Consider the following 24,166-nt stretch of genomic DNA (forward strand, 5'->3'; position numbering starts at 1 on the left):
GGCTCCCAAAGTGCTGGGATTGTAGACATGCACCACCTCTCTCAGCTTCTGCTGTATGTTTACCCATGTGTGCAGATTTAGGTGCACATCTGTGATTCAGTCCTCTCCCTTTGGTGTCTTCCCTGACGCTGTCCCCCAGCCCTGCCCTGGTGGGACTTGGGGTGCAGGAATCACAGCCGCCATCCTAACACACCAAGGGCTGGGCCGACTCACAGGCCTGCCCCTGTCCACCCGGGGCCATGAGCTGGGGAGGTGGGTCTGACTGACTCACAGCTACTCTTCAGCCTCAGGATCCCACTGGTACATGACGGGCCCTCCATAAGCGCTGCCTCACTGAAACAAGCTGTTTGTGTGCACACACCGGCTTCTACTGTGGCCAGAACCAGATGGGCCGGGCACCTGCCATATGCTTCCGGCCCATTTGACAGATGTTTTCTGATTGGGACCAAAAGGAGCCAGGCCTGCCGAAAGCTCCAGGCACGCAGAAGGGCCTTGGGTTTACTGTCCACTAATTTACTGTCTGCCTCCCCAGCGAGACTGGTGGCTTCATGAGACCAGAGACCTGGTCTCTCTGGGTTGCGCCAGCACTGCAGCTCAGAAGCTGGCACTGAGAATGGGAATTCTGTGCACAATGCTAAGGACTACATGAGGGACCCTGCTAGGCTGGGCCCCATGACTCACTGCACACAGGAAGCAGCATCCTGCCTGGCCGGAACCCACCCTCCCATGGCTCTGAGCTTCCCGGGGGCTCTTGGGAAAAGGGAAATTCAGGCCAGATCCTGGGCCGTGATTCCATGTCCGCTGGGCACCCCCTGCCCAACTCTGCCCAGTCAGAGAAGCATCCCATTGGCCTCATTCACTCAGGGTGCCCAGACCCTGTGAGCGAACAGGACCTTGGTGATCATCCCGAGTGGCCCCGGGGGACTGGCTGCAGAACTGTGCCTTATCCCCCCAGCTCCAGCCCAGTACCTGACCCAAACTGGCCCTGCACTCACATCTGCTGATCTCATCACAATCTGGGGGAAAGGACTGGATGCCAGCCGGGGTTGTGACCTGAGACCAGAGGTGAAGCTGTGGACTCAGCCCCTGGCACCTGCACCCCCACCCCCAAACCCCCTCCCCAGCCAGGCCTGGTCCCAAACTGAGCCCCGTGATCCAAGATGACACCAGGAGTCCCACAAAACTTCCTGCCAGGAGGTGGTCCTGTCTTCCAGCAGATGTGAGTGAACGCTAGGTAATATCGGAGCTTTAGCTCCTTTATTAGTCAGCCTTACCCACTTCTCACCAGCCAGGGCCCTCCGAGCACCCTCCACCTTCAGAGCGTCTCACTTTGAAACACACTGCTGCTGCTTTTCTGCACTGGCACCCGGGTCCAGTCAAGTATCGGACAGGTGCAGTTTGGCCAGTGACCACAATCCTTGTGACTGTGGTGGCAGCGTTGCGTGCACCAACCATGACCCAGAAATCCCTGTGATGTCACCTGTGACCAATCAGAGCTTCTGATCGGCTCACACTCACCTGGCGTAGCACACAGAGCTAATTTAAGTCTAATTAAAAGCAAAAGAAAACCCCTGGTGTTTTAGTTAGCCCAGGCATGGGTAATGAAGGATTTCCTGTAAGTCTGGGGAATGTTCAAAACTGCTCTTGGCAATGCGCTGTCGATTTTGCAGGTGTCTGGCTGGGGACCAGCAGCTGCATGAATCCTAAGGGCTCTTTAGTTCTCTCAGCAGCTTCCTGCCTGGAGTGGGGTCCTTAACCCAGAGGAGAGCGGGGTGACAAGGACGTGGCCCAGGGAGGGGGCGTCCTCCTGGGCCTCTAAGATACCAGCTGTGTGGCCACAACTCTGCTAATTCACAGCTTGGTCCTGGTCACACTGCCCTGGCCATGGGGGATCCCACGGTCCCTCTACTGAACAGGCGAGGCAGAGAGAGGCAAGTGACTTGTCCACGACCACACGGCTGATGCAAGGCAGAGGTAGATTTGGAACTTGAATCAGCTGCTGGCCCCCACTTCCAACACCAGATGCTAACTGCCCAGACGGGACATTCAGGGCTGGACTCAGCACCTGAGGCAGTAGGACATCCAGACACTATGGCCTGTGTCTTTTTTAAGTTTATCAGTACATTTTAGGTATACAACACAGTTACATTCACCATTGGGATCTTGTACCTTTACATGATGTATTTTGGTTCTTATTTTCTCCCCCATTCCCCGGCCCTCCCTTCACGCCCTCTACCCCTCCCTATTTACAAAGACTTTGTTTCCATTTTTTTTTCTTTTCTCATATTTTTTCCTTTCCCTTCTTTCCTTTTCCCTACCCCTCCCATTTCTCCTACCTCTTTAGACCTTTTCTTCCTATTTCACATTATCAGTTATACATTTTGATCCTTATTTACACTTTTAGTTTCTCACACCAGAGAAACTATTCAGTACTTACACGTGTGTCCTATTTATTTCACTTGACAGCCTGTGTCTTGAAGGGCCCTGACCCTTTTTCTGCACCTGGAAGTTGAGACCTGGGTGGTTTCTTTGTTTGAGACAAGGTTTTGTGATACAGCCAGGCTGGCCTCAAACTCCCTTTGTAATCTAGGTTGGCCCTGAACTCTCAACCCTCCTGCCTCAGCCTTCCCTGCACCACCATGCCCGAGCTGGGGGTCTCTGTACCCTCATCCGTCCCCACCTCTGCTGGGGGCAGCCTGCCAGTCCCGCTCTGCATCTTCATTCTGTCAGCAGGAGCCGGATGTGAACTCTTCTTCCTACCCAACGGCCTGTTAATTATAGATGCGGCATCGGGTATTAACATCCTGAACCTGATCTAAAAGAGCTGCTGGCCGGCAGCGGCAGCGGAAGGGAACCCTGCGAGCTCCAGAGAGGAAAACCTCTGCTCCGCCCTCCCCCAGCCTCTCCGCCTAGTGAGGACCAGACCCCCGTGGGGAATGAGCTCTATGTTCTATTACATTTATTTCCAATGTTGTTTATTCAATTTTCTCCCTGCAATACACTGCTTTGTAGTTTGGCCCTGTTTGGAAAAATTAATCAACAGCTGGGCTTCTCGTGTGGATCATGAGTTTTCCTTGCAGTGAATGCGAGGTTAATGAGGATGGGGGGGGGGAGGAAAGGTGGCTGACCTTCCCTCGAACGAAAGGAGGCGGTGAGGATGGAAGCTTATCTCCCGACTCCCTAAATATTCTCTCCAGGTGGAAGGCAGCACCACCCGAGCAGACCCGGCCCTTCAGATCCACTCGGAGGTCATGTGCACCGTGGGCCTGCTGCCTGCTGGAGCCCAACAGAGACCCCTCCTGGTGGAATGGTTCAGGCATGAAAGAGTCCTGGGCTCTGGCTCAGAGTACTTTTTTCTCTGTTTTAAAATAAGGTCTTCCTAAATTGCCCAGATGGCCTTTAACTCATGATCCTCCTGCCTCAGCCTCCCGAGTAGCTGGGATTATGGGTGTGTGCCACCACAACCAGATATTAGTTTTGTTTTTGTTTGTGAGTCTGGGTCTCCTTATGCAGTTAAGGCTGGTCTTGAACTCACAGTGGTTCTCCTGTCTCAGCCTAAGTAATGCCATTACAGGCATGCACCACTGTGCCTACACACCCAGATAAATTAATGGGTTTAAGGCCCAGGATTGTAAGACCCTCATCTCAAAATAAATATTTTTTAAAAGCTGGGGATGGAGCTCAGTGTGAAGGCCCTGGGTTCAATCCCTAACACCATCCCTCATCCCCAAAAAGTGGCCTGAGGTGCCAGACCTCATCCATCTGTCCACTCAGTGTAGCACCATTAGCCGAGCTCCTATGCTAGTCCAGGTACCAACAAGCCTGGTGTTTAACTGTAGGCTGGAGACTGTTTAGGGCCCCTTCCTGCTCCCCTGACCCCCACCTCCAAGGCAGGTGTCCATTCCTCTGAAGCATTAACCACAGGTGTCCTCACATAATCGTGTTTTAGAAACCCGGCCCTGACTCGCTGTGTCGTCAGCACAGAGGGTAAGGCTGGTGGATAGCTCTGCCCAGGCCCCAGCACGCACGCACCGTGAGCAGGACGGGCCTTGTCTCCGCCCAGGGGTTCAGGCGTACAGGCACTTCCTGACTCGAAGGCAGCCAGGGTGACACCCCTCTCCCCCGTGCCCCATCCTTAGGCTGCTCCTGCTCCCCTCCCTCCCCAGTTTGGTTTCCAGGGATACTCTCGGGGCACACTGTTGCTCCCCAGTGCCATACACGAGTGATGGCTCTGCCCTGTATAAAGTCCCTTCCTGGTCCGAGCCTGCTCAGGCCAAGCAGCTGCCCCATCTTCTCCGTCACCCCAGCTCCAAGGCCAGGGCCACAGGACTCCCAGGCCGGGAGCCCCATCTGTGTTTTCCCAGGGAGAAAGAGCCTCAGGGCCCACAGGGCTCAGAGAGAGCACCTCTGCGAACCTCACTGGACCTAATTAGTGCATCACTAATGAACCCGCCACTGACAGCAGACTGTGCTGGGAGGAAGAGACTCTGCATAAGGCATGAGGTGCAGAGAGCCAGGGGACCAAGAGCGAGAGCGGACGGAGGCCACTTGTCAGCCATCCCCCATCCCAGTCACCCTGTGCCAGGGAGGGATGCCCAGGGCTTGTGGGACTAATTCTATTTGGCTCCCATGTGAGAGGAAAAAGGGATGAATGTTAAGACTGAATATACCTGGAACATTCACTCTCACCTGTATCTGTCCTAAATGAATAGATACTAGTGACCAGAGGCTGCTCTGTACAGTTCTGCAGGATGTGGACTGCACAACTTTACAGGTGCCACTATGTGACAGTCACTGTAGATCTATATATACATGACAGCAGTTTTCTGGCAAATATCAGTAGAATGTCTTGAAAAAGGGGTACCTTTTTCTAATTTGCACAAATATGCTGTCGGTCCTTCCAGGGTCACGCCTCACCTCTTGGGTCCCCCTCAACTGTGTGGGCACTGTTTTCTCCTTTTGTTCGATGACAACCCTTCCCAGACACAGGACTGCCTGGAAGAGGCCCAACCAGGGCTGGAGGGGCCCCAGGGCCCCAAGTCACAAGGCGGGCCAGGCTGCAGATAGCTCAGGAGCGACATGGACCCAATGTTCCAGGTGACAGCCATGGGCCAGACTGTGCCAGGCACCTGTCCTGAGGAACTGAACAGTCTTTCTCCTGTTTGCCACTGGATGCATGGTGACAGGGCAGAGATGGTCAGCAGGGCCTTGGGGAGGGGACACCTGGGGGCGTTTGTGTCTATGTTGGGAGACCCCGAAAGCCCAAGGACTGAAGTGAAGATGGTGGGAAACAACAGGCAGTGGGAGGAAAGTGAATAACACTCTAAATTCCCCGAAGGGAGAGGCCCGGATGCAGGTGGCCCGGGGTAAGAGGGGGAGCTTCCTGCCACTGCTGTGGCTTGCTCTGGAGGAACAGGACTCACAGCCTCCATCGCTGCTCCCCAGGCTGTGCCCTCTGAGGGCCGGGGCTAATTTGTGCCTCCAAGGATGCAGGCATTGACTGCCACCCTCTGGGCCCCACTGCCTCTAGGAAGAGAAGGTGGCTTCCCTGCGAACCCCGGGCAGACTCCTGAGGCTCCAGGCAAACCCTTCACCAGCCCTTTGAGGTTCCATGATATCCTTAGTGGCTTAAAAAGCAAACCTGGCATTTGTAAGCGCCAAAAATACACCGCCTTGAGCCGAGTGTGGTGGTACATGCCTGGAATCCCAGCTCCTTAGGCTGAGGCAGGAGGGTCGTGCGTTCAAGGCCAACCTGGACCACTTAGCAAGGCTAGCAGGGCAGAACACAGAAGTGCAGCTGCTCTCAACCTGGCTGTGGATGCTCTGCAGCCATGGTGGGTCCAGTGTGCGTGTGCGCATACATGTGCGCATGCGTGTGCAGGTACTCCTGTGGGGGGCCTGTGACCGGCACGCGTACCCAGTGTGCCAGAGTTCTGGGTGAATACACACACCGTGTGTGGAAGAAGAGGTCAGGGATGGGTCTGGGCCGGCTGTCCTGCATCCTGGCTCACCCGGTAGCCCGTACGGGGTCACCCACATCCGGTGTGGTCCATGCAGTGGATGAGTGTTCTCTATCCATGGAGTGACGGCTGCCCTGGGCTCGAGCTCTGGCGGCCACACTGTGAGGTCTGCGCGGGACACTGCAGTTTATCAGGGCCCAGCTCCCCTGGGCGCAATGGCCGGCAGAGCCAGTGCCCAGCAGCAGTGACAGGGAGAACATCCTGGGTGGGAACCAGACTGTGGGGACAGAGGGTCCCACACGGGAGGTGAGGGTGCTAACTCAGCTCCAGGAGAAATGTGACACGCCCAATGTGGAGGACGCTTCTGAATACCCTGTGCCTTTATTCCTGACATACTCCGGGCAGGGGACAGTGCCAGGCTAGGGGCTGGAGCGTGGCAGAGTGAAGAAATGCATGGGACACAGAGGACAATCAAGACAGAGCTGCCACCCTGGGCAACTCAGCACAACCTCGTCTCAAAGGAAAAGGGCTGGGGTCTCACACTGCGACATGGCCCTCTCCCTGCACGAGGCGTTCCTCCCTTAGTGCCCCTGCCCCCTCGGGGCTCCCCGGCCTGCAGGGCCCTGTCTGTTCTGCACCCCGTCTTCGCTTCCCAGTCCCAACACCCTGCTCACTGGGACCAGCTGGCTGCCTTGGGCCGGTCACACCCCACTTAGCAGAAGAGAGAAAAATTATTTTTTAGTGTTCTGGGAGAGAACTTTTAAGTGAGTGAGTCTTCTCTTTTTTTTGTATTTACCCCCATCCTTAGTTTTCTTAGCCCCACCTTGATGGGATTTATCCATGACCTTTTTCTGTAGCACTTCTCATTTTCCAGACAGAATCACATCTTCTGGTGGGAATCCCTCCCTCCTGGGTGGGTAATTATCACGCAGATGGGGGAAGCCACAGGGCAGAGGAGTGTGGCAGTTGGGGGGGCTCCAGGGCCTCGGGGCGAGGGGCCCTGCTCTGCCTTTCTTTGGTGCAGACCCACAGGGGAAGGGGGAAGGTGAAAGGCTGCGGCTCTGGACCCTGGGCCCTGGGCCCTGCCCCCCCCCCCCCACCCGGTGTCCACACCCCGGGCCTCTGACTCCTGTTTCCTCCGAGCTCCATGGCAGGGGCAGGGGCTGCAGCCTCGCTTCACAAAGGGGAAAGTGAAGACCCAGGTCGGCGATGTGACTCAGAATACGTCTTGAGTGGGGCTGGGTAAACTGTAAAGTCCTGCCTGAGGCTGAGGGCCCAGCCTGTCCCCAGAGATGACAACGGCCAAGAGGCTACTAGGTTCCAGCTGAGAAGCAAGGCCCTGTCTGGCGGGTTATTTAACAACACTGCCAGGCCCGGCCCTGCCCAGGAGACTCTGGTTTGGCTTTGAGTTCAAATCGTGATGGGCTCAGCCCTGTTGGCCACTCACTGACCAGGGGTAGTGATGTCCCCTCTCTGACCTCAGTCTCCCATCTGCAGTGTGCCATCCTGGCAGCCCCTACTGAGGGCTGTTGAAGATCAGACAAGAGCAGAGATTGTGGTCTGGACCCCCGCAATCAGTGCCCGTAGTGACAGCCAGCATTACCCTGCTCTGCTGTCCTCATCCTCTGGATCCCTTGGTGAGGCCCCTCTGACTGTGGCCCTGCCCTGCCCTGCCCTCCAGATCTGCAGCCTTTGTTCCTGGCCCTGTGCAGGAGCCAGCAGAAGTCCCCTGGAGGCCAGAGACCTGGACAGAAGAGAACTGGGGGTGAGCGTGAGCATCCCTACCTGCCTTGACCACTTCTTCTGCTGCTCAGGGGCCGAGCCCCAGCCCCAGCCCCAGCCCCAGCCATGAGGGTACAGATGGGGACACTGGAAGGGTTGTTTGAAACAAGGAATGTTCAACAGTTGTCCCTAATGTAGCCACAACCCACGGGGTCCCAGGGCCGGACTCAGCCTAAGTGACATCAATCCATTCCCCTCCTTTGCTCAGAGGATGAATGGTGGCTGCCCTCAGGGTCCTTCCCTGTCCAGGGAAAAATCAGCAGGTGCCTGCTGTGTCATCAGTAACATGTGACACAGAGACGAAGGTGGAGAGTATTGGTTTGGGAGGCACCACCTGCGTTTTACCCTGGTTCTCCCATGATTTGCTGTGTGACCCAAGACAAGTTGCTTTCCCTCTCTGACTTAGGTTTCTTTCTCTGTAGAGTGAGAGTTACACAAGGGCAGTGCAGAGCACCTTTCCATCCTGACCCCTGTGGAGAGTCATTCCCACCTCTACATCTCGTCACCACGCCCAGCTATCCTGCAGGGCTGGTGTCCCTGGCTCCTGGACACTGGGGCTCAAAGAGGTCATGCAGACAATGGGTGACAGACTTGGGATTCCAACGCAGGCCAGTCTGACCCTAAATCCATGCCCTTTTAAAACTTACACTGTATCTTCCCCCCGCAGCTGCATAATGAATCCTTACACATTTACTGAGCACCCACTACACACACGGCAGGGTTTCTTCTAACCACTGTGCACATTTTATCTTATTCGATCCTCAGATTTACTTTTTTGGGGTGGTACTGGTGGTGGTACCGAGAATGGAACCCCAGGCCTTGTACAGGCTAGGCAAGTGCTCTCCACCGAGCTAAAGCCCCAGCCCTTTTTATTTTGAGACAGGGTCTTGCGAAGGTGCCGAAGCTGGCATTGAACTTGTGATCCTCCTGCCTCAGCCTCCCAACTAGCTGGAATTACAGGAATGTGCCACCGTGCCCAGCTTAAGAATTACTTTCTAACATAGCGCCGCGATGCACCCTGTCTCACGGATGAAAGAGTAAGGCTTGAGACGCCTAAGTAACTCCACCAAGGCCATGCAGTAGGGGATAGCAGAGCAGGGTGTGAGTTACTTAAGTGTGCCTTTATATTTTGCATCATTTCTAGTACTTTGCACAGTTTCTGTGTTCTGCTCACATGGGCATGGCAGCTAGCGGGTGAAGTCCTCATCCCTAGGGCAGCATCCAGGAGGATTTTTTGCTACAATAATTAGGAAATTAGTCAATGGTGGAGGGCACGGGACGAGAAGCTGGTTTTTTGCTCTTAGGGCTAATAGTTTATAGGGCTGGTTGATGAAGAATGAAACAATTAGAACAGGAAATGCACACGCATTACATCCACAGCACCTGGCTGTAATTTCCAGTCTGCGTTCCTCCTGGCCACACCTGTCCTCTTTTCCCCATTTCCAACTCGGAGCCTCCTCCAGAGAGGCAGGGTGACATCTCTAAAGGACATGGGAAACCCTGGAGGGAATTCAATCACTGTCCTGCTGGTCTGGAGAGAGGAGGTTTGGATCCGACCTCCTGATAGTGTGCAGAGGGGAGAAAAATGCAGGAAGGAGTCTGCTCATCTGGGTGATGGAGTGCTCACTCCCCTCGCCGGTGTGTAGGGTTCAATAATGGCAGACAGGGCTTCAAAAAATTGCAGCATAAACAGATGAGCCCTTTAAGGTAATAGAAATGCTGTCATCCTGAGGAGAAATATGGGCCCCGAATCCCACGGGAGGGGACACACTGGGCCCCTCTCTCCTGCCCTCTGAGCTCCCTGTCCCCATTACAGCCAGGGTGGAAGGGAGCACCAGGCTGAAGAATGACCAGAGAGACCCTGATCTCTGGCAGCAGGGGCGGCTCCACAGCCAAAGTGGCTGAGGATCAGTTGCAGCGCCCTGGCTGTGACCTCTCGGGTGCCAAAGGTGGCAGGCATTAGTCCCGGAGCAGCACAGGAGCCTGGTGCCTCGGTGGGGCCTTAATTAAGGGAAGGCAGGCGGGCGGCAGAGGAGCATGGCAGGCGGAGAAATTGGAATTATCCCCCCTGTGGCGAGAAAGGCTATTCTCAGTTCTGGGTCACTCTGGGAACCTCGGAGCCTGTGGCAGCCCAGGAGCTCCCAGCCAGGTCGAAGCTTCAGCTAAGTCTTCTGTCTTCCTCTCATGCCCATTCCCACCTGTACCCCGAGACAGGGCCCACCAGCCAGGGTCAGCCAGCTGTTCCAGTGGGACCCCTCTTGGGGTAATAACAATAGGAGTGGGAGCAGCATGAACATTTTAAAAAATAGCAATAAGGTGGATGTGGTAGCCCTGCCTGGGAGGCTGAGGTGGGAGGGCTGCAAGTTTCAGCATAGACTGAGCAACTTAGTGAGATCCTGTCTCCAAATGGAAAATACAAAAGGGCGGGGGATGTAGCTCAGTGCAAAGGCCATGGGTTCAATCCCCAGTACTGAAGGAAAAAAAGTAGGAACAGCTAACACTTGTTGAATGATGACTAATAATGCTGGGCATTCTGAGTGCTTTGCATGTGCCCATTAAATGAACCATTCCAATCATCCTATCATTAGTCCCCTTTCAAATGTAACAAAACAGGCACAGAGAGCTGCTTGCTCAAGGTCACACAAGTATAAAAGCAGCAAAGCTGTATTTCAAGGCAGGGAATCTAGCCCGAGTCTGCCTAACTGCCCCACAGGACTGAAGGGAGAAGCTCCTGCCATTGCCCAAGGAGCCCAGAGGTGGTGCTAGAGGACAGCTGCTCCGGTCTCCAGGGCAGCCATCTGCTTATCAGAGGCCAGCAGGTGGATTCAAGTCCCAGCCCTGCAGGCCAGGGCCCTGGAGAGACAACGTGAATTTCCTTCCTATAAATGTCAGGCTGGAAACTTCTGCATTGAGGGCATTGCTCCTCCCAAGGTTTCACTCATTTCAGAAAGAGTTCAGGGGCCGGGGATTTAGCTCAGGTGGTTCGGCCGCCTGCCCTGCAAGCGCAAGGTCCAGAGTTCTATCCCTGGTACCCCACCAGTACCCAAAAAAGTTCACTGGCAAGGTAGGCATGGCGGGGCAGTGGTTAGGAAGAGTTAGAGGGAAATGTGTCCTTGTCCTCAGAGAGACACACACTAGTATGAGTCAGGTGCTGTGAGAAGAGTGAGTGGAATGGTTAATGCATGGAGGAGTCCTGGAGAAGTGGACGGACAGCCCCACTCGGTCCCCTCAACCTAATTCACCCTCCTCTGTAGCCAGGGCAGGTGAGAGGAAAGGTGCCTCCCCTCTCACAGCAAGAAGTCAGGACAGGGCTGTGGGGACCCCAGAGCTCTGCCGGCCCGAGCCCCTCTGTCACTGGTCCCTCACCCTGGTGTTCAGTCCTCTCCAGGCCCTGGGCTCGAAGAGGGTAGCGGGTAGGGTCCTGTCCAAGGTGCTGAAACGATGCCACCCCTAAGTTAAACACTCCCATCCAAATGACCGGTGGCCACGCCACTGTTTCCGCTGGGCAGAGAACTTCATTCCCAGTTCAGATGAGAAGCAGAAGCTCCCACACACTGGCAAAACCCGAGCTCTGAACTCAGCGTCTTGCCTTCCAGCCCAGAGCTCTTTCCTACACAGGAAGCCCTGGTGAAATTTCCCAGCACAGGCTCCAAGGAAGTCCACTGCGGCCACCAAGCTGAGATGTCAATCCCTGACTCTCCTCTCCACTCTATCTCCAGATCCATCTCCCCAAACACTGTCCACCTCAGGGTCTGCTGAGACTGGCCATTCAGGGGACCCACAGGTGTGTGGGTGAACAGATGTGTACCAGGTGTGATAAAAACTACAGTGAATGTCTACATTTTTAAATAAACATTTATTAGAGGAAAAGGCACACTGCCATTGTGTCTTTAGTTGTGCTGTTATGGCTGCCACAATGTCCTGAATCAATTCAAAAGTTTTGCTTTTCATGGACATTTTATTTTGGGGGAAGAGCCAGAAGTCATGGGGTGCCAGATCTGGTGAAGAAGGTGGATGAGGACGCACTGCGATGTTTTAACAAGCCCGCCTTTCTGTTGGACGGTACTCAGCAGCAGCCTCACTGTGTTGTGTTGTTTTATCACATCTCACAAAGACACTCACGAAAGAGGACTTTCAGAAATGCCTTAGAAAGTGCCAAGACTGATGGAGACTAAGTGCATTTAAAGTGAAGGGGACAGCTGGGGATTTAGCTCAGTGGTGCCTCCACCTGCCTTGCAAGTGCAAGGTCCCGAGTTCGATGCCCGGTACCAAAAAAAAAGGTGAAGGGGAACTATTTTGAGGGGGATTCATGGCAATATGTCTTTTATTGTAATAAAGTTTCAAAAAACAAACATTCACTGTATTTTCAATCATCCCTTGTATGTCCATAGCTCTGTTTCACTGGGAAACCCTGCGTGCAGCTAACCCTGACATTCTTTGGGAGAGAGGGGTGCTGGGCTTGGGGGAAGCAGTGTCCTCCACTGGCCTCCTAGTGCAGTGTTTTACCAGGTGTCTGTGGTGTTTCAGACCCAGCAGTGAACTGCCTGTGTGAAGTTTCACACTCTGACAGCAAAGTCTCCTTCAAACACATGAGGCTCTGGCAGGTAAGTGTCTTGACAGGAGGCAGAGTAGGGGTTGGAAAGGCAGGACCTGAACTCAGATTTGTGTGGCTCCATGGTGTTCCTTCCGTCAAAGCTCATCAACACTGCTCATGTTTGTGGTGAGCCCTCCAAGAGTCACCTTTAGCCAGGGATTTAGCTCAGTGGTTCCGCCGCCTGCCTCTCGAGCCCAAGGTCCTGAGTTCGATCCCCAGTACCAAAAAAACAGAACAAACCAAGAGTCACCTTTCATCAAGCTGTTCTAACATTCTCTCCCAACAGCCCTGCTGGGGACAGCTCTGGGGAGGAGACAGCTGAGGATACCACCGTGGCCACTCACACCCTCAGCAGGCAAACTGACTGACTCCACTTATCTTATAGATAAGGAAACCAAGCCCTGGCAGGCTAAAGTGACTGAGTCTAAGAGGAAGGTCCCCAAATACTAGAAATGGGTATTAATCCTTCACTAACTGCCTCTCCTGCAGTCTTCCAGGAAATGGACAAGTAGACAAATTCACAAGCCAACCAACACACAAAGGCCCTGCTGATGGTTACTGACTGTGGGACACTCTGGGGGGACGCCCAGTGGAGTGTGCCCTGGCGGTGGACGGTCACATACACACACACATACACACACACACACACACACACACACACACACACACACACACACATTGAGGAGAGGACAAGAGTAATGCCTTCCCCCTTTAGAACCTGCTGGACTGGTTGAGACCAACTGACTGCTCTGTAACCACAAGGAGCGACCCTCCCCTGCCCAACACCCAACAGGACCTTGGAAAAGCTTTCCTGGGTATAATGAGGCTGGGCAGGAGGATGTGTATGGGGATGTGTGGGGCTCTCACCAGGGCAGCCTGGCTCCCAATCCCTCTTAGTCCTGAGCCCCAGGCAGGCAGAACTCCACAGTGAGGTGATTCTGACAAGCACCAGACCTCCAGGAGTTCAAGGACAGGAAGTCATTTGCATCCCAGGTAGGAGGTAGTGGTCTGGCCTCCAGGTTAGTGAAGCTCTGGCTGGGGGCAGTGGACACAGATGCTGGCCTTCCCAGGCCTCCCAGGGCCCCGCTTTTCCTCCTGAGGTCAGTGATTAGGTGCCAGGGCTCTAGCTGAGGCTAGAGAAGAGGGAACAGGGAGGTGAGACTGTCAGGAGACTCACAGCGATGTGCGGGATCAGACCACAGCGCGCCTCAATCAGCTGCTCCCCAGTGGTACTGTACACACATTCTGCTGCTACTTCCTCCCATTCTCCTGGAAGGGGGTAGGTCCCAATTTGGTCTATGGAGTCCTCGAAACAGACTGTCTTAGAAATCAGTCGGCTCATCCCTCCCTGTACATTCACCACTTATGTATGAAGGAACTGGGACCCCACGGAGAGAGGCCACTTGCTCACGGTCACAAGGCCACCCAAGTAGCTAGGCTGGGGCTGTGGTCAGGATGGCCCCCACTTGCAGTCTGGTCCACCCAGCTCCAGTCCTCTGATCACTTGGCTATGTGAAATTTTTAATCCCAAACAACCATTCTCTCCTCCCTTATACCTCAAACTTAGGGAGCTTCCATTTTCCTCTGGAAGTTACGGACCCAATCTCATAGCAACACAGGCCCATTAGCGAGGACGCCTCGAGGAGAAACAGAGTTCATATCCACCCAGCTCGGTCTGGACTGGGAAGGAGGAAGAGGCGTCGAGTAGAGTTTTATTCTGAGCTCTGCTCTACAGCCTGTCCTCCAAAGACCATGCCACCAGCCAAGCCCTCACAGCATTATCATGACCAGGGCTTCCCTTTAGGCCGGTGGCCCCATGCCTCCCCAGCACCCTGGCCTCAGCCCGGCCACTCCAGACCAAGGACATCAGCACCGCTGAAGACTCCAAGGAGCCCCCAGGAGACCCACCTAGAAGCCCCTTCCTACTCAGTGGGGACCCTGGGCCCCTGGCATCTGCCCCCCAGCTTGTCAGGAATGCACTGCCTCAGGCCCCAGCCCAGCCCTAGTCAATCAGAAGCCCCAATCTAACAAGGTCTGCAGCTAAAATCAAATCCACACATTCCTTCTCTCCACCTGTACATAAGCTTACAGGCAGGGTCCCATTTCACAGGTAAGGAAACAGAGCCGAAAAGCTTAAGTCGCTGGTCCAAGCTCACACCGGGGAAGGACAGCCAGGGTGTGACCCAGATCGGGTTCCAGAGGCTGCACAAACCATGTCCCCTAGCGAAATAAAAAAACAGAAGCCTAGGGACCCACTGGACACCGCCCAGCTTCCCACAGGGTTCCACTTCCAGGGTCAAGGTCTCCGGAATCAGCCCTCATCACAACCAGCATAATTCATGAGGAAACACAAGGAGTAAACAAACACATAGGGAAAATGTTCATTCTCCCTAGTAATCAGAGAAATGCAAATTAGAGGAGTATCGAGGAGCCATTTTCTACCTATATAATTAGCAGGGGAAAAAAGATGTTAGCAAAATTGTTCTGAGGTAGGTACCACTCCTACATGGCTGGTGACAGTGTACATTTACATGACCCTTGAGGAGAATGATCCAGCAGCTTCACCAGGAGCATAAACACGTTCTGCCTTCTGCCCACCACCTGGGGATTTACCCTAAGGGAATAATTCAGCGGAGTGGGGAAAGCTGTTTGCATGAAGGCGCTGGCTGCAACACTGGTCGTGAATGCTGGGAACAGCTTAGGCTGAGGAACCCAGGGTTGATCACTTCCTGCAGGTATGCAGTCATTTAAAATGATAATTAAGAAGGCCAAGCGGCAACACAGAAATGCAGGTGAAGGAAAGCAGTGTGCAGAGCTGCTTATGTGCACCGTAGTTATTCTGATGTGAAAATAGTGTGAGCTCAAAGACATGGTAGGGACAAAGAACAGCCAGGGTCACAGAGCAGAAGGACCATGAAGAGCCCTCCCTCGCCTGTTATTCTTACAGTTACAGACCCCCAACCCTTGGAGATCAGCTTTAAGAAGGGGGCCCAGGGCCACCTCTTCTTGCCAGGAGGCAGGGATTAGGGAGGCCACGGCAGGCTTCTCCCGACTTACCATGAAGCCAGGGGCGCAGGTGCAGCCCCCCGTGATGCTGTGACAGTCGGCGCCATTCTGGCACAAGCAAGGCCGCTGGCAGCCATCCCCGTAGTAGCCAGCAGGGCAAGACTCATTGCAGTGGTGGCCGGCCCAGCCTGGCTGGCAAGAGCAAGCTCCAGTTACTGGGTGGCAGCTGAGGTGGCAAGAGAAGGCAAGAGGACAGTCTGGTCAGGGATGCAGCCACATCTTACCTTCTGCCCACCGTAAATCCAGTCTGCCTGGGACAGCAGGAGCAAAGGGCTGCTGCAGTTCAACTGCTCCCTGCCCTGTTTGTTTATCAGAAAGTACCAAGGCCACATATGACCTTCACCCACCTCCACCTAAGGCAGATACCCAGCATGGGGACGGACACAAGAAGGCAGCAATGACACCCAGCAGGTGACATGTGGTCTCTCCTCCCTCCCCTGAACTGGAGAAAATCTCCAACCTGTGCCCTGCCAGGCTTTCTCAGGAGCCTGCTCTCCTCCATCGCCATCTGTCTGGGCCACAGGAAGGATATTTGGCTGCAGGCAGGGGCTGCCTGGCCTGATCTCGGGTGGGGGACAGCCTGGGGCCAGCAGTGGTCTGCTCCAGCAGGCGTGTCCATTCGTGACCACACCGGGTGTGGTGACCATGTGCCTGCCGCTCAGAGCTCCAGAGGAAGTGAAATGGACCTATGGCCCCAGCTGCTGCATCTGACATTCTGAGGCCACATTTCTGGGGGACTAGTGAGAGATCCAGGACTCCTGTGATGGCCACCTTTGGCCCCATTTCCTGTCTTGCCAAGCTTTCCTAGGACTGCTGAGAGCTGAGACCCTTCCACCCACTCTCCTTCTTTCCCCCAGCCGCCGGGTCACATCATGCCGACACTGTGGCCCAACAGCTGTCCTGGCCTCCCCATTCCCCCGCTAAATCTCTTTCACTTGGCAGCAGCTGCTGGGATAATACATACCAGCCTGAGACTCTTTGTGTCCCCTGCCACCCTGCTCTGGAATCCAGCTCAGGGGACGCATGCCCTGGGCTGGTAGGGAGCACTTGGGACCAGTCTTGGTTCTGTTAAGTTCCATGGGGACAGGAGCTTTATCTCTCCAGGTCACCTAGGTCTTGGCTCATGTTCACTGCCCAGTTACAAATATGGGAATAAATACAGCTTCCATGATGTTTAATTATTTTCTGTGTCTGCTGATTTGTCTGTCATCTCTCCTGCCAGGTTTTGGCTCCCTGGGGGGATGCCCCTGTCTGTCTGGGTCGCCTCTCAGGGCCCAGCGGGGGACCTGGCACATGGAAGGTGCTTCATGCATATTTGGTGGATGAATTAAAGAACAAACTAATTATGTGCAGCCTAGCCAAGCAGTTTCTCATCTGGGGGCCTCGATTTTCTCCCAGAAAACGAGGGGGTGGACAGAAGCAGACAATTCCAGAATAGTAAGTGCAAGTAGCTAATAATCATTTTGGGAAATGTTTTGTCTCATTAATCATCAAGTCAAAACAACAATTGGAGAGCACTTTGTCTTTATCAAAACAGAAAGGATGAAAAAAATGCTGGTAAAGGTTTCAAAACAGTTACAATCACATGTCATTGAGGTTATGTATCAGAAGACCCAAAAATATTCAGACTCTTTGGTCTTGTAATTCTATTCCTAAGAATCTATCCTAAGGAAATAATCATAGTTGTGGAGAAAGATTTATGCACAGAGATGTTCCCTGAAGCATTATTTATAACCCTGGAAAATGGAAGCAATTTGAATAATAATAAATAATATGTGACCAGGCTATTGAAGCACCAGGCACTTTACACACATATTTTTAAACTTCAGTAAGTGTGTGAATTAGGAATTTCAGCCTCTATTTTACAGATGGCATTTGGAGGTCATGTGACTTGCCCAAGGTCACATAGTTCGTGAGTGGTAGAGCTGGGATTCAAACCCCGGTCCAGTGGGTCATGTTATCTCCTGGCCCTTGCTACCTCTGAAAACAGGGTGCTGGTTAAATGAATTATGACAACCCACATGGAGAAATATTAAAGAGGTTTGTCTCCTTTCTTTCTTTCTTTTTCAAGACAGGGTCTCATTATGTAGCCCAGGCTGACCTTGAACTTGTGGCAATCCTCCTGTCTCAGCCTCCCAAGTGCTGAGATTATAGGCCTGTGCCATTATGCCTGGCGAGAGGTGTTCCATATTTTCCAAAATATGTAATGATAGGATATAAGGTGGAGTGAAATAAGCACATTACAAAGTTATGATCTTAAATATGAAAAAAGTGATATAAACATAGACGTGGATGAAGAACAAACAGATTACAACGAAATGACTTTTGTGTTTACTGGGGGTTGAGAAATTATGAGTGACTCTGAGGTTTTTCTTTAAATGTTTTTATATTCTAACTTTCCCACGCTAAGCATCTATATTACATTAATAAATAGATGTGAAGCAATAAAAATTATAAATACCCAGCAAAGAAGGACGGGTGTGAAGATGACTGTTGGAAACTCTCTGACCGTCACAGATGTTGAGAATCCCTCCCTGAGCCCCGAGTACCTTAAGGGGACAGAGTGACGTGCGCAGGTGCCATGGGGCAGGGCCCACTTGGTGTCCCTGGCCCTCAGCAGTGGCTCTGAGGCCCTCCTCGTGCCCCACACTCTGAGCCAAGGCCCTAGGCTCAGCCTCTCCGGGCCCCACTCTGCCGGGCCTCCTCTGGGGTTCAGGGTTAGGCCTAGAGGGGCCGGGAACAGCCTGGCAGGTCCTGGCTGCAACTGTCTCTGCTCAGCCCGGGAGTCGCCTAAGGTCGCAGGTACCTTTCTGCTCTTGCCACCAGAGAGAGAGAGAGAGAGAGAGAGAGAGAGAGACAGAGAGAGAGAGAGGGGTGCTATCTCTGTCCCAGAGTGGCCAGGCTGGATTCCCCCGCTGCAGCCCAACCCTGAGGGAAACCAGCCACACGGACTCCTGAGAACTCGAATTTACTCCTTTTGCTCTCCAAAGCCATGTTTGGCTGCCTGGGGGTGGGGGTGGGGGTCCGGGTGCTGATCTTGTATTTTTCACTCTGAGAACTGGAAGGCTCACAACCAAATCTGAAACTGAGTGTGGGGGCACACGCCTGTAATCCCAGCACCTGGGAGGCTGATGCAGGAGGATCACTGAAAGTTCAAGCCCAGCCTAAACTACACAGCAAGATCCTGTCTCAAAAAACCTAAAAGAAAAGAGGCTGGGAGTGGTGGCTGACAGTAACTGTCACCGAGAACTGTGGTCACTCTGCTTAGCACCTTTGAACTCAACAGAGGCAACAGCACACCCCGCTCCCAGGTGTACCCTCCTCCCAGTGGGGGTCCTGGTCCCTGGGGTCACACAGCAGGCCAGGCACTGCTGCTGAGACTCAGACAAGCAGCACAATCACCAATGTTTAGGCCGCTCAGGTTCCCTCTGCCTCCTCATTTCTCCCACCTCTGCAGACAGATTAATCACAAGGTAATAGGAGCCAAAAACCGAACCATGCAGGAATCTTTTCAGAGTGGATTTTTCTCCCTCTCTTTTGGCCATTCTGAGATTTCTATCAACGCGGCATCTGCTGGCTAAATCAAACCCTTCAAACGTAATGCTAGATCATGGCGGCTGGAATTCATCTATGACAATCCAGTCGTGGAGGGGACACTGAAAAGGCCTGACAGCAGGCGCGTGTGCTCAAGGTTGGTCCTTTATGAAGCAAGATGGCTTCTCTGTGTGCACTGTGAGGAGGTGATGGAGGTCTGAAGTGCCAGGAGCTCACCGGTCACCTTCTCCTTCCCAGGCAAAGCAGCCTAGCCAGGTGGGGACAGCAGGGGACAGGAGCCAAGAGGCGGGGCAGGGTGCAGAGGCCTCTCTCCGGCTGAGGCCACTGTCTTGCTGGGAAACACAGTCCAGACTTGCAAGCCACGGGGGAAGGGAGCTCGGTTCTAAGTTCTGCAGAAATCGGGGGTATGTGAGCTCATTTCTCTCTTGGGGAGCTGAGTGGAAGCTTCATTTTGAAAAACCGCAAGAGCAATTTCCCCCACTGGGTTGATGAAAAGGGATTGACAGACTGGGGAATGGGCAGAGGGAGGAGGAGCTTGTGTAACAGGACGTTAGTGTGGACAGAGGGAAGCCTGGGGCCAGGCCCACAGCCAGGACCTGCAGCCTAACTGCTTCTGGGTGTGGCATCCTCTTTGCTGTCCTTGGATCCTGAGAGAAGGCTCTGTAGTGGCTCAAAGGCTCATGGGAAGAGAGGCCCAATCACCCAGGAAGAGAGCTGCTCTCTGGGTTCTACAGAACAATGCCCAGTGCAGCACGGGAGGGCCCAGTCAGACCACAGGATCTCCACCTCTGTTGCCCCTCCCCTCCCCCCATCTGCACACTAACAAGAACCAGAAACACTGTTGGTGCCAGCACTTGGGTGTGGAAAGGAGCTATTACCTGCATCCTGCAGTGTCCAGGGCAGCCCTCTGCAACTAATGGCTATTCTGCCCCAGATGGGAACAGTGGCAAGGCCGAGAAAGCCTGAGCCAGACTGAAGGGAGAACTGGGTAAGTGCCGGGGACTCAGTCACTGGGGCAGTGTGTCAGGAGAAAGGGGTGAAATATTAAAACAGCAAAACTAGGGCAGGCATCAGCTAGCAGGCAGAAGCGCCTAGAGAACGGGCTGCTTAACAGGAACTCAGCAATGCTTTTCCCTGAAGGAAGGCCTGCTCTGTGCCAGGCCCTGCAATGCTGAGACAGGTGCGCAAAGGGATCAGATGGGATCCAGGCCCAGGACAGCGCTCCCAAGGTGATCATGCACATTCGAGCAGCCTGCCTGGGACGGACTGGCTGGCACCCGTGAAGCCCAGCACCTGAGAACTGCTACTCCCTCGCTGTCCCCGAAACACAACATGCGTTAAAGGCAGTAAAGCAAATAATCATTAATACTGGATGGGCTGAGATTAGCGACGGAGAACAGGGAGTCCTTCCAGATTAATAATGCATTGAGGACTCCTTCAGAGAGAAGATGAATTATGCAGGGCATGGCTGCTCAGGCACAGGAGGAAAACAAGAGCTCTTCCATGTGAGGCCTGCTCGGATCTCCAAGGCAGAGACTCTCCCAGCTGCAGTCTTTCGTGCTGTCTCTACAGGGTCCGTCCTCCTATTCCGTGGCACTGTCCTCTGGCCCAGAGCGGTGGGAAGCAGCTGCCTGTCCCCTGACCAGGGGTCCCCCATATTTAGAACCATGGAGTTCTCACCCTGCCTCCAACCCAGCCCAGACACTTCCTCCTCCAGGAAGCCTTCCCTGCAGTCTCTTCTGGTCCTTCCTGCACGCAGCCCTGGGCCACAGTTACCCAGGTACGTGTTGGGGCCCAGCAGAGCTGCCCACATATATTTCATCCACTCTACAATGCCTTTCTCCCCCACATTTGCATACCTCTGATAATGGGTGCATTATACAATTCATGATATGCCATGGTTCTGCTAACAGAATTTTCTTTTCTTCATAGGATGTAAAATAGTGCTGTGCCTCACTACTGGTGGTGGCTGGGATCCTGGTAGCAGGTGGTCAAGTGGATGAGTGTGCAGGTCATATGCAGGTTCAGGGGCCTCTCTGGACAGTCCCAACTGCTGACCCTACCTCGTACCACCCCAGCTGCTCAGCGCCAGGCCTCAGGACCATTTCTGTCTAAGCCACGATACCTGCTAAGACCACTTTGCTCACAGTGTCTGGAGACCCCAAGGTGATCTGTGAAAGATCAAAAACTGGGAAGGAAGAGGGGCTGAGGTGAAGTCCAGGCTGTGCCAGCAACAGCCACTGCCAAGTCCCTGTGAAGGATTCACTTCTGTCCCCCGTGCCTCCGCCTTGTCGGGGGTGCTGGACAACCATCCTCAGGGCCCTGTGGTTCAAGCTCCTATGTTGGCCCCGGTGTCCGGGTCTCTGATCAGACATCAAGGATGAGAAGGACAGAGCACCAGGGCTGCCCCACACCCTGTGGGTCCCGAGCTCCCTCCCTGCTCCTGTGTGGGGTCTCAGGCCCAGTGTGACACGGGAGCAGCCAGGGCAGTGGACAGCACAGGCGGCCTGGCATCTAGCCCTGACTCTGACACTCCCGTTGGCTTCTCCCTTTCATCAAAGCAATGACAGGGACTGAGGGCTCTGAGCTTTCTGTCCTCCCTGGGTGGCTGTGGCCCGAGAACCTGCTCTCCACCCAGCCACCTTGCTCCCCATTCCCCAACCCCAGCCAGTACCTTATGGTGTTGTCACTGTCACAGGGGCAGGGCAAGGAGCAGCCTGGGCCATACAGGCCCTCGGGACACAGCCGCTCCTGGCAGCTCGGGCCCTTGTACCCAGGGCCGCACTGGCAGGCGCCCGTGGTGGGCGAACACTGGCCTCCGTTGTGGCAGTCACAGCGCTGCGAGCACTGGAAGCCGAAGGTCCCCAAGGAGCACTCCTCTTGGCACCTGTGGGAGAGCAGAGGGGGCTGAGCGGTGGCTGGGACCCCTCCTCTCCTTTCCCTTCTCCTCCCCCAGGAAGTGTACCTGGCATAGCTCAGCCCTCATCCAAATCCCAGGACCCCCAGCAGTGAGTTTGTGCAATATTTCACTGATGCCAAACCCGATGCATACATTTTCATTTTAAAAAATTGTAAAATAGGGCCGGGGATTTAGTTCAGTGGTTCCACTGCCTGCCTCGCAAGCGGAAGGTCTCAAGTTCGATCCCCAGTACCAAAAAAAAAAAATTGCAAAATACACGTGCTATGGTGCCCCCGGTGGAACAGTATCAAGAAATGCTGGGGCCGATTTAGCTTAGTGGTTCCGCCGCCTGCCTTGCAAGTGCAAGGACCCGAGTTCGATCCTCGGTACCAAAAACAAAACAAAGAGATGCTGGTATGGGGGATGATTAGGTCATGAGGGTTCTCCCCTCATGAGTGGCTCAGTGCTCTTGTGCAAGGGCTGGAGTGACCTGGCCAGGCCCCTTTCTCTTTCCTTCTGTCCCTCCTATCACACGAGGACGCAGGGTCCAAGGTGCCATCTGGGAAACAACAGTTTCTCCCCAAGTCACCAACCTGCTGGCACCTTGGCCTCCTCAGGCTCTAGAACTCTGAGAACTGGAGAAGTGTGTTTTAAATGACAACATCTGACCTCAGGTCTGTGGTCACCGTGACACCAACAGACTAGGACAATATAAATGGGTATGGTAAAAATATCTGGTGATATAAAATTTACCATCTCACCATTAAGCACACTGCTCAGTAGCTTCACAGGAAATATATTCACATTGCTATGCAACTATTACCACCCTTCATCTCCAGAACCTTTTCATCTTTAACAACTGAAACTCTGGATCCATTAACGATAAACCTTTGGTTTAAAAAAAATATGTTTCGACATCTCTGAAATGAGATGCGTCTTATTCCTGATGGCATGACAGGATTTAACTATTAGTGTTTTTCATTTTTAGCAGTATAAAAAATAGTGATGCACCTTACAATCAGTGTCATCCTAGGTTTGATGAAATGGGACAATTTCATCTCTAGACACTCCGGTATGGTGCCTTTGGGACAGACCTAAGTCTCAGTCACAGTGAAGCATCCCCTCCCTCAGGGTAGGATCCTTCCTCATCAGACCAGGGAACCCCAGCGACAGGAGCTAGTTCCCCTTCCTCAAGGTGGGGCTGGAACTCCCCTCTAGCCTGTGAGCCCCCCAAGGAGGAGGGCTGCCCCCATCTGTGTCCTGCCTGTGCTCAGGCTGGTACTTAGAGCACAGTGATAATTATTTAACTTCACTGGACTGGACTTACAGTCATTTGTGTGGATCCTCTGTGGGCTACTGGGACTCCCACTGTGACTGCTTTGCTGATCCCTGGCCCCGCCGAGGGCCATTTCCCAGGGGCTCCAAATCCACTGTCACAGCAAGTGATCCTGACAAGGTAAGGGGTAAACCCGGGGGACCTCGTGCAACCCAAACAAGGAAGGAAATGGCCTCTGGGGTTTTGGATTATCCGCACCCCAATGCTTGGGATAATGGGGAACTGACCTAAACTGTGACTTCCACACCTTATCCTAAAAGGCAATAATAACTAAACCTTATTGGGTTGTTTGAGGATTAAATGAGCTAATGTGTGTAAGTGTTTAGAAAGGCGCCCAGCCCATGGTTAGGGCTCAAGAAATGTTAGTCGTTATTATTCTTATTAATACTGTTTTCTCCGGTTCTTAAAACAGAGCTCATCAGACCTGCTGAACCTTGGATTCTGGCATGGGAAAGCTCAAAGGGAAGAATTCTAAAATGTTAACAGTGGCGTGGGCTTGAGGAATTATAAGCACGTTCGTTATCATATTTTCCCATTTCCCAGGTGTTCTGTTTATCTTCTATAGTAATGAGGGGTAATAAAAGATGTTTCTTTTCTTTTTTTTTTTTTTTTTGGTACCAGGGATCGAACTCCGGTCTTTGCCCTTGCAAGGCAGGCAGCAGAACCACTGAGCTAAATCTACAGCCGAAAGATGTTTCGTTAAAAATCCAGTTCTGGGCAGGGGATTTAGCTCAGTGGTTCCACGGAGGACAGTGACTGGGGTCTGGCCTTGAGTGCGTCCCTCATAGCAAAATGCCACCAGCTGTCCCCTCCAGAGTTGCCATGGCAGAGGAGGAATCTGGCAGAAGAAAGGGCAGCGGGGCCATGATCCCAACAGCCCTGGGCGCTGGCTAAAGAAAGACCTCTAGTCAGCTGTACAGGCTGCAGTGTCCCCAGCCACTGGCCCCAGCCCCTGAAGCAGCAAGCATTCCCGC

General features: G+C 53.5%; 1 protein-coding gene across 17 annotated transcripts in view; it reads right to left on the reverse strand.

Annotated features, from left to right (window-relative positions):
• Window positions 1–24,166, reverse strand: part of Megf11 (multiple EGF like domains 11) — a 300,131-nt gene that overhangs the window by 31,754 nt on the left and 244,211 nt on the right. For 16 of the 17 annotated variants that reach the window (XR_015446493.1, XM_021237045.2, XM_013076211.3 and 13 more), the window contains 2 exons: window positions 21,632–21,844; window positions 15,394–15,568 (listed from right to left, as the gene is read on the reverse strand). Coding sequence is in view for 16 of the 17 variants with exons in the window: in XM_021237045.2 (XP_021092704.2) it covers window positions 15,394–15,568; window positions 21,632–21,844 (388 nt within the window). In the remaining variant the exon portion in view is untranslated. The remainder of the gene's footprint in view (window positions 1–15,393; window positions 15,569–21,631; window positions 21,845–24,166) is intronic. The other variant, XM_087199062.1, reaches the window with a different exon arrangement.

The sequence above is a fragment of the Heterocephalus glaber genome, unplaced genomic scaffold, assembly GCF_053883595.1.
Source record: "Heterocephalus glaber isolate CG9 unplaced genomic scaffold, H.glaber_assembly_v1.0 deba00001689, whole genome shotgun sequence".
NCBI lineage: Eukaryota > Metazoa > Chordata > Mammalia > Rodentia > Bathyergidae > Heterocephalus > Heterocephalus glaber.